The sequence below is a fragment of the Apaloderma vittatum genome, unplaced genomic scaffold, assembly GCF_000703405.1.
Source record: "Apaloderma vittatum isolate BGI_N311 unplaced genomic scaffold, ASM70340v1 scaffold45354, whole genome shotgun sequence".
NCBI lineage: Eukaryota > Metazoa > Chordata > Aves > Trogoniformes > Trogonidae > Apaloderma > Apaloderma vittatum.
The window spans coordinates 52-11191 of record NW_009712973.1 but is presented as its reverse complement, the minus strand read 5'-3'; the positions used below and the strand labels follow the sequence as shown (position 1 = coordinate 11191).

Here is an 11140-nt window from a genome sequence, read left to right as displayed (position 1 = left end):
TAGTAAAACAGAAGAAAATGGGTCAGTGACATTTTGCCAGCCAGGAGGTTTCTCCTGCTCAGAAAGGTAATGAGATATCACCTCTCCATATCAATTTTCTGCTGGCTTAGGTTTTCAGACCTTAGGATAGAAACTCATGCCATTTCACTGATCTTTCAGGAAAAGAGAAGCAAAACGGCATTTTTTTTTTAAAGTGATAATTCCCTTTCTATTCCTAACAAAGAAAAAGGTAACTATAAATTCACAAAACAGCTACAAGAAACCAATTATTAATGACAAGAAGTCCATGTAAAAGCATTTTGAGTAATTACAAAGAGAGAAATAATCCAAAAACAAAGTGAAAATAATAAGGTTTGTGGGAGGAGGGGAAAAAATTATATGAAGTGGAAAAATGCAAGTAAACAGAAACTGTAAAAGGGAGAAAAACTAGGAGACCTGGAAGAAAACATCCACAAAATGGCACTGCACAAAAAAAGTGAGCAAGAGTCATAATGTGGCCAAAAACCAGACCAATGAAGTCTGCAAGAATTTCACAGAGGAGAAAGTTACTATTTCCCCTCTCTGGGGTCTGGCTATTGCTTCAGAACACGATTTCAGTTTTTGATTGTTGTTCCCGCCAGAATGTTTGTATTAGATTTGGCTCAGCTGATCAGAACAAATGCCATCAACTTCATAACATAATGATAATTATAAAGGCATGCCTCAAATACCCAAACATACACGTTTACAAACACAGGTACAGGACTGAATGGTAGAAGGTTTTCAAGGACATAAGTCTTTGGCACTTTCAAACATCTCCTATCTGATTTTCTTTTAAGGTTGAGCCAGCATTAAAAGAGGTGTATATATCACAAAAACTTCACACACTTCAAATACACAAAGTAACGCAAATATTTATACACTATTCCGAAAGTTTAAGCTACACCGAGAACTGACCTTGCAGTTTAAATAAATCTTTGAACATTGTGTTTTAATATACTATACAGTATCTTACAACCAAATATAACCTTTATTTAAAAGTACTTGTAGTTTAAATGGATTTAACAGCAAAACTTGACATTTGTTAGTTACAAAATGATAGAGAAGCTCTGTATGATGTGTCATACATATCACAATTTATGTATTTTTTAACCACATTCTTGCAGAATCTTATAATATAAAGAAGAGTCTGCTCCAACTCTGCATTTTTTGACATTGACTCATTAAAATTAATGAATTCTTTGAATGAATTCCCTAGGAATGGTGTTTGCACCACAAAACAGACAACTCTGGAATTACTTTCAGTGTTTTTTAAAACCTATTGCAGTGTGCAACCAGCAAAGATGTGCACAGGCAGCTGGATTACGAAAGGAATATAAACCCCAGTATTTACACCAGTTAAAAATAACTTTGTTTTTTAGAATGTGCAGCTAACTTACTAGCAAATCACCTTTTGAAAAGCACAGGCAAATGAGGACAGGTTTAGAATAACATCTATTCTTTTTACTAGAGATTTTTCATATATATGATCTATTAAGTTTATAACATTGTTTTACAATATTGTAATATTAAGTTTGTAAGATCTTGCTATTTGCCTTCTGCTACCAACAGTGAAGCTGGGTATTTTATAACAGAAATAACATTCAGTTCTTCAAATTCAGTGCACCTTATCAAATCAGTACCTACCAAGTTATTTTTAAAATTCCCACACAGAAGAATATGAAAAACATTAATTAAAGTGACTGTAACATGCCTTTAAAATTGTGTTACCACTTTCAAAAAAAAAAAAGAAGGAAGAACCAATTTTTATTTTACATATCATCTGAGCTCATATTTGTTCATGCAGCAGCTGTGCAGGTGAAAAATATTCTTGAACAATCTTGTGTAACTTATAAATTGTTTTTCCACCTGAAGCTGGGAGACGACTCATGTACTGTTCAGAAAAAAAAGATGAAATTAGTCAGAAACTAACATTGAGATGCTATATATAAACATTCGACTATCTCACAATTAACCGGTACATACATAGGCATGTCTAGACATCCCATTTTATAATTAAAACTACTGGAGTACTTCAGGCCAGTGTTGAGTTTTAATGGAAGGTGATAAACATTAACTGTTTCACCATGGAACCTAGCAATATAAAGAACAATTAATAAAAAGGGTTTAGTAATCTTACAGTTAAAGTTCAGAACATAAAAATTTCTAGATGTTAACAAAACTGAGGTAGCAGAGCACTTGTTGCATTTTCTGAAATTCATGAACTTCAGAGAAAAACATGATTTGTCCTGCTAAACTAAGAACAGTCAAATTATTTTATCTCTTCATCAGATATGTCTTAAAAATGTGAAACAATGCCAAGATATTTATATCCCAACATGTGAAAAAGCTTAAATGCGCATATTGTGCCATGCTTCTGTATACAAGACATTATTTTCCTGTGTTAAGTAAGAAAAGAAAATCTATACAGGCAGTACAACTCCTAATTCAAGTCATAAATCTTACACACCAACATCAGCTGCAACTCCCAGAATAAAGTGGAGTAATGACTGCAGCAGATCGCATATGGCCATAATTTGCAGTAACTCTCTTGTAAGGTTGTAATATGCCTGTCACATTCACTACCAATACTGACAATATGTTCCTTTAGAAAAATATTTGGTGAAAATTAAGCAGAGAATGTTACAACTGCAACTCAAGTCTTCCGTAATGGGAACAGAACTTGAAACGCTGCAGCTCAGACTATGTGGAAAGGACATTGTCTCAAAACCAAGTGTCACGAGCACACAAACATTTGTGTGCTGCATGTTCAGAACCAACAGAATCAATTTTCCTTAACAGCTGTCCTTAATTTGAACTGAAATACTAGTGAAGGTCATGTGATATAAGTGTTTATCACGGATCTGGGTCTGAGCCTGTATTTAAAAATTTTGCAGCTGTTGCCATACTGCAGAGATCAGCACAGAAACGCCCAAAGTGTTCTTATGAGGTTACTCTCCTTCGCTGTGAGCACAAATTAGACTGAAAACCAAAATATTTTGAAGGGCACTTCTTGTGCTTAGTGAAAATCAGCAGCACAGAGCTGAATCAAGGCGCTCCAACTGCAGTAGAAGAATCACAACGATTCTTCATTTGTATCTCCTCTAGCTATTTAAACTTCCTAATAACTGCAAGCAGTTGCTACTGTGTGAACAGATACCTGACTGAAACTCTGTATCTGCTGTCTCTTTAAAATCCAAAGGTGATTTCTGAGGAAAACCGTGCTATTTTTGTCCCTTAAGCATGAAAAGGGTGTTTTGGAAAACAAAGCAAGCAAAAAAACCCCCCACTCCGAAACAATGACAACCATTCTAAATGAGAAAAACCCCACATCTGGATTAAGAGATGAAAGTCACCACCTTACTCAAATTCCTGGACATTTAAGATGCATACATACATACTTTGGAGGACTGCAAGTCTACCTTTAAAGAGAAAATTAATTTATCCACTACTTAATCTAAATAGAAAATGTTGTTGCTTGAGCTACTTTGGCAGTGGAAGGAAAGGACAGTCAATAGCATCTGATACCCCAGAGGAATCTTTTGGAGTCAAACTGCAGAAACATGTAGGTCAATAACGTATGTTAACAACCAAGAACTGAGATCACATTTAAAAGGTGGTGCAGTAAGAATCATGCTGCTAAGCTTCCATGGCATTCTGCAAAAAAATATGTATAAAGACATCATTTTCTGAACTTCGGTAACGACCGTCCGTATTTGTGTGACTCTAGTCTATTTTCTTTGAATAAAAAGCAGGTCATTACTATTACAAAAATTTTGGCAATTGTTCAAACAATTAGTACCCAATAGCCAATCATTAAAATACTCAGAAGGTCTAAGTTGGAAAAAATACACTAATTTCTTGTTGATTCAGGTTGGTAAATGCTGAAAATCTGAAGCATTTGTAAATGCTCATGTAATCAATTTGCTTAGAAATAGGCAGTCCTAGGGGCAGTTATGTAATGTACCCAGAGAAATATTTTTCTTAGCTTCTTGGTGAATAATGCTTCCACATATGCATGCCATTACAGAAATGGAATACTTTACCTTGTTCACTAAAAGTAAAGGCACAGTGTAAAAGCAGTAAACTAAATACAGTTGCTCTGCTTAAGTATTGTACTAATCAGAAATTGCACGAATTTACATTGTGTGATTTTAACCATCTCTGCAATAACTCACATTTAGGAAAGGCTGAAAAGCAAAATTTAATCCCATAAAATGCTATGTACATGCATATTTAGGTATGAATTTCAGAAAACACACAACGGTGAAAATGCTAGCAACAGGAATGTACTCCATGGCATGTTCTAAATAAAAATTTAAAGGTATATGCGTTACATTGATCTGTGGTCCAGGCATGTCACAAATACATTATAAAATATTTTCTAGAAGTTTGGCAATACTGTATAACCATAGGCTTTTTGTATACGATTCTGCATCAAATTGTCTGAAGGACAGCTATCACAACTAATTGCAGGTTTCCCCACCCCCTGCATGAAAATAATACACTAAAACATAATAAAAAACAGTACATAGAAAATAAAAATGCTAATTACATTCCTTCCACCCCTCCTCCCACAACTTACAAACTTTTCCTTCTTTTTCCAACTTCTTCAAGTGGACTAGGAGGTTATTTTCTGCCGCTCGAAGTAAATTGTCAGGGATCTCCTAATGGGAACACAAAAACCTATTTTGTACTTGTTTAAATATTTCCCGATTATTTTTGCAATATACAGAATTCATGATTTATTAACATAAATTTTCTTCTTCAGAAATGCTAAGGTAAACATTCAGTTAGTCATATAATGACAAAACCCCAAAATCAGTATATCAATTTTACACCAGTCAAACTAATAGCCTAATAACACATTTTTGTTTACTTTGCTCATTTTTTGCATAATCCTTTTGTATTATGCAAGCTTTGGCCAGCACTAAGAAGACAGTGCTCTTCTGAGCTTGGTCTGCACTGGGTCATCAGTGTAGCAGAGCATTTTTAAAGATAAATTTAAAGATGTGTTTCTCCACAGATACCTATCAAGTCTATTCCATGACAACACTTCCACAGATTTAAATATATCCTTTAACAACCAATATCTGTAAATTGAGTAAACAATTTAAAAATACAGCAGATTAAGGAGCAGAAAACATATTTCAAAATTTTCCAATGCTTGTAAGTTAAAAACCAGTAACATTTCTCAAAATTCCCCTTTCCAGCTCATTCTAAAAGTAAATTCTTCTTTTTGAAAATGGAAAAGCTCTTCTGGCAGGAAAATTCACTAGAAAACTATCTCAACAAATCGTGCATCTTTGAAAAGCTTTAAAGGATTACACTTCCTTTATTTAAGCTTTCGTAGTACTGAAAAAAATCTTTTCACATGGTGACAGGTCAAGTGAACGGCTGTATCCTTAAAAACTGTAGTTGTTCAGGCAGGTAAACCGCAGGAACTAAACAGCCACAGGTAACAACAGTACATCAGCACTGCAAAATTTCCGTGCAACATAGTCATTCTTTTGGAAACTAGGGAATCGACAGAACCATGAAAAATGAGTTCTTAAGCTGTTCCAGAGCTGTTCACAAACCACAGCCATTGGCAACTTCGACATCTCCTCCCGAAGCAAATGCTGCCTTTCACCTCTACTTGAGAGGAGGCGTAACTCCCACACCACATGTACAAATTACCGAGGTTACATGAAGAATGACGAAATAGTGAAACAGTACTCTTAAGCCCAGCTAATGACACACATGAGATAGAAACACAGAAACATCAAGGTTAGAAAGGACCTTACGAACATCAAGTCCAACCTACAGCCCTACACCACCCTAACACTGAACCGTCTCCTCAAGTGCCACATCCAGCTGCGGATGCCCAGCTTCTGAGTGCAATACCCATCGCTGCAGATCTGCACTTCACTCAAACCCTCCTGCAGAGCGATCAGTCAGGAAGTAGAAGTTTCAGCCAATCTTTCAGAAGGCTCCAAACACACTTTGGCAAATCAACAACTAACAGTCATCTCATACTTTTTGCTTAGAACCAAGCACTACAACTTAATTTTTGCATGGTCCTATGAAATTGTGCTTAGGACCATCTAGACAGTGAAATACAAAGTTTGTAAGAGTCAGCTGGGCCCCACGCCGAAGAATGCTTGAACAATACAATTTCAGTTAACAGTAATATGTGAATTCTGAGCAAGAAATCTTTTTTTTTTCTTTAGAAAAGCCACTACATTCTTCACTCAAATATTTAAACTGTTATATACAATTTTATGAACATAACAATTTTCTTTAGTTTGATCTAAAAACTTCTAATCAACAATTACCTTGTATACCATCTTTACAAGCTCTGAAGATGTATATGATTTTCCAGCATTCTTTTGGAAAACATTTAGAATTTGCTGTTCACGTGCAATTCGGTGAGATATGTAGCCTTGGATTCTGGCATTTGCATCACGTACTACAGGGCCGTGACCTAAATCAAAACACATGTACCAGAGAACTATTACTTAAATTTGGAATTAAATATGCTCCTGAATAATTGAATCATTTTAATGTAAACTCTGGGAGATGTAAAAGTCCTAAGTAGGAAGCAGCACCTGTATGTATCACCCTGTCAGAGTATTCCTGATGCTAAATTGTAAGAAAGACGCTCTTTGCACGTTGGGTTTCTTTTTTAGGTGTGTTTGTATGGTTTTTTTTCCTATACAAACGGCCCCAAATTAAGTTTGAATATCTGCATCACAGTCTGCAGTCGAAAAGTGTTAAGGTAGAAAAGAAGAATTAGGATCTGAAAAGTCTGAATGGGGAAAGGCAATACTTTGGACAGAATAAAGAAGCGAAAGAATACTACTTCAGCCTACCAAAAAAAAAAAGAAAGACAGGAGTTCACTGCTGAACGGATTTTGAAGAAGTGATTCAGATTATTATACTACCTCATGATATACTAAAATGACAGATGAAAGGAAAACATTTTTCAGATGGAAGAGTTACATGCACAGAAATTAAACTTAATTAAATTTTAGCTACAGAGACCTACCTACTTGCATGAATATGTCACATGTGGTTTACAGCAAGGCTTCCTATTTCTTTGCCTCTATACCTCACCTGAAGTAGCAGCAGCAACGTCCAGCCCTGCCAAGTAATTTATAAACTGAATAGAACAGAAACTACTGTAAAAATGATAGCTTTCTTTTAGAAATTATCGTGTATCATCCAAGTCAAACAGAATTCTGTGATTCCTTTTAAGGTTCTCTCAAAAGAAAATTGTATTTAAAAAACCCACATAATATTCTTTACTTGTACTTATGGGTTAATTGACTAAATGGATTTTTAGTTTAAAGGCTTATTAAATTAGAATTTATTTTGCTGAAGGACTGGCAGCTTACAGAAAAAAAGAGCAACTATTTTTTCATGTTCTGAATGTCTTTGAAATAAAAAAGTGTCAAAGGACTCTATCCTTCCGCAAGTTAAAATAATTATGCATATCTGAACTTATGCACTCATTTCAGCAGATCTGAAATTACTAAAGATACATTGAAGCTTACCTTGTATAAAATATTATAAATAAAAGACATGTAATATGTAAATATAAAACTTTACTATCATATGCACATATATTTAATGATTTAAAATTTATTTAATCTGGACCTATTGTTCCTCACAAAACAAATTACAAATTACAAATTAATCTAGTAAATATGCTACCATTTCTAAAAATGAAAGTTTAAATTTAGAATAAAACCTCATTAAGATATACAGAGCCAATGTTACATTAAAGTATTCAGAATTAAGGCCTGCACATGGAATCACAAGGCAGTTTAAAGACCAGAAAATAGTCCCTCCTCTTCAAAGTGATTTAACTGACTTAGACTAAAGACCAATGTCTGTTCCTGGAACGGAACCCACATTTTGAGAAGTTTAAGGCATTTATCATATCTCATACCACCCTGTGAAGATTCTCTTACTTTACAGTAAATTAAATCACAAGAAAATAACTGACTCATGAAATCTTGCATAGATTCGAAATTCCAGTACCACTTTTTTACTGTATTATCAAGGAACATCGCTATATTATTGCAGGGTGTGGAGCCCTCTGCTGACTAAACTGCTGTTTTCTGGTTCCAAGGACTTTCATCAACTGCTGCCTGTAAATAGACTGTCATGAGCATTCTGCCTGATGTCATTTCCACATTAAATTAAATAAAAAAACATGGAAGGGGAAGGATTAGCAAAATTCAGCTGCTCACACCTAGACAGCAGTCAGCTTGCTACAAAAATTCATACTGCTCTACATCTAATTCTGAGGCTGCAACAAGAGCACTAAAGCACGGATGGGGAACAGAGAAACAGTTCAAGAATTATGAAGACCTGAAATTGCAATAAAGTCAAAGTACTGAGCTTATATAGAATGTATTGGTAAACAAACAACCCTCTGCTATAGTTATAATTTTATGTAGTACATACTAAAAGTATAAAAAACTGTTCTTGTCAGGGGATAGTTACTTCTTGCACAATTGCACATACATTTTGTAGCACATGGACAAAACCTCAAAAGTTAGTTCCAAATCATCTCAATACTTAGCTGCTAATAATGAAAAATGCATAATATCCAACTGGCTTCATATTTACAAGTACAGCATGAACATACAGTAGTGCAGAAAACAGTTACAGATAAATGGGACAACCATTCAAGCTTGATGAATGTGTAATCTAGATAAATAATGATTAAGGAGAGAGTGAAACACAACAGATAAAATTGATAAAACAAATAGAGTAGAACGGGCTTTTGGGAGGCAGAAATTCAATTAGAGGAACGGACTGTGTTTTGTAGGTATTTAAGAAAGTAAAAAAATTGATTGATCAATTGATTGAGATTCTGGAGGTTAAAATATTCTTAGTTTTACCAGTAGTTAAGTCAACAAGTATTGAGCAGTCGCTGCTTCTGTCTAGGTCAGCCCCCATATCCATGGAATATCTATAACGATATCTTTCTTAAATAGAATTTTTATGCTTAGATCTTAAAGCACTTACAGAACACCGACTTCAAAAGAGGAGTATTTTAAGACTGAGCACAAAAGAGATTCGGTTACGTAGGCTAAACACAGATGGTTAATGGAGGAAGACAGAATTGAGAATGTAGACATAGTTGCTCAGAATGACAAGTTGCAGAAGATGAAACAGAGAGAGTCATTAAAAATCCTGAAAGGTAGCTCTGAAAAAGCAAATGAGGAGCTTAAGCCTTAGTTACATAATGAATTCTTAAAATCCAGTCTTGTCAAATAGACACCTGGTTTGTATGAAAATGCATTCCCAAGGTTTGGGGGAGATAGAAGAACAAAAACAAATCAAAGCCATGGACTGAATGAACTGGCAACTTATTTTTAGAACATGATGTTTGGCCTCTTGGCTCCTGTTCAAATGTAAGCCAACTCATTAACTAAGACAATTATTTGACAATTCCAGATTCCCAACATGAATTGGTAATGAATCTGTGCTGCAGAGGACAGGCATCTCTCTCAAAAAACATTACCAGGTTACTCATATTAGCAGCGTATGTGGGGATGCAAAGAACCAAAGGAACAACTATAATTTTTGTTTCCAGGGTAACGTTACAGCACACAGATAGAGTAGCGTAAGGAAACCAAACTTGCTGCATGATTCCAACAGCAAAAAGTTCTGGCCTGTGTACGCTTTGGGCACAGAAGCACAAGATTCACCCTCAAGCAGAGAAGCAAAGATATCTATCACTGAAAGATTTTTTTCAAGTGTTGCAAATCACCATGCCATAAAGTCATCTTAGCTTAGTGCTAGACATATTATTAAGTAATGAACTTGAATTGTTGCGTTAGTAACGGTGTTTGATTGCAATAAGAGTTCTCTAATTCTAAGAGGAGATATTTATGAACTATATAGTAAAACAGAGCAGTTGAAAGCAGAATCATCTACCTGGATATATTAAAGCCAGTTTCATTTGTAACAACCTTTTCAAAGTAATCATGTAATCATGCAGGTCTTCAATTACTGTTGTTCCTTCCCCTAAAATGCAGTCACCAGAAAACACAGCATTTTCTTCTTCTAGATGTAAAGCCATATGATCATCAGTGTGTCCAGGTGTATATAAAACTCTGTTTAAAGAACAGCAATAAAGAAGCCTAAGTTTTTTCCATACAGCACATACGCTTCATTTTCAGAAGCTAGAAACAAGTAATGATAAAATTACGAAGTAACCCACAAAAACAAGCAGAGAAAAATAGACCAAAAAAGGCTGAAATGTCAATATAAACAGAGTATCCCAGTCCATTTGCATATACCATGCAGAAAACACAGATCATCATTATCTCTAACATTCTTTTACTTAAATGAGACATCATAATAAAAGTGCATTAAGGGAGCTGGCTAGTAATGTAGAATTCATGATGTAGAGGGCTTTACTCTGAAGATTTCAAAAAAGAATAAATGTGCTATCTTCAGACTGAAATGTGCGACACTCTTGACAACCACCTTGCACTTAGTGAAAAAAGGCAAGGAGGATGTCATCAATTCTTTTAGAAATTAACTATAAACTTCTGGACCTAACTCAGTGTCCTGGTTACAATTCTGTTTAGTGATTTTTACATTCCAGCTTAGTCTCTTCTAAAAGGCTGTACTCTCTGAAGTTAGCAGCATGTTTTTGCAGACAGTGTGTGCTACTGGCAGTGATAACACCTGATGTTCACAGTTACTGCCTGGCACTGGGATGCAGAAAGGCTCTGGCTGATACTTATTCCTATAGTGACCAAGGCCACTGCTGGCTCTTGTCTGTCACGCTGGGGGTGCTGGGTAGTAAGAGGGGTCACAAGGAAGTAAAAGGTTGCACCTCCAAGGGGTCATAGACAGGACAGGTGACCAACGAGAGTATTCCATTCCATATACATCATATTTAGTATAAATTGAGTGATCACGAGAGTTTCTGCCCTTTTCTGCAATGGCCAGTGTCCAGGGAGAACTCTGTCCGACCTCCTGCTTTTGATCCGGATCCTGAGTTCCCGAATCCAGCTCCTGTATCCAGCTCCTGAGAGCTGCTGAGCCTGGGGCTTCCCCAGTGCTGCCTGCTCTGCAGCATCAGTGGGGATTGATATCGGGGGGGGGT

General features: G+C 35.7%; 1 protein-coding gene across 1 annotated transcript; it reads right to left on the bottom strand.

Annotated features, from left to right (window-relative positions):
• Nucleotides 1-1868: 1868 nt before the first annotated feature.
• LOC104269479 (beta-lactamase-like protein 2) lies at nucleotides 1869-10136 on the bottom strand (the record flags this gene model as incomplete). Its single annotated transcript, XM_009868161.1, has 4 exons — nucleotides 1869-1912; nucleotides 4604-4685; nucleotides 6336-6484; nucleotides 9958-10136. Coding segments are annotated over 4 exons (454 nt in total), but the record flags the coding sequence as incomplete, so codon positions are not given.
• Between the last annotated feature and the right edge of the window lie 1004 nt (nucleotides 10137-11140).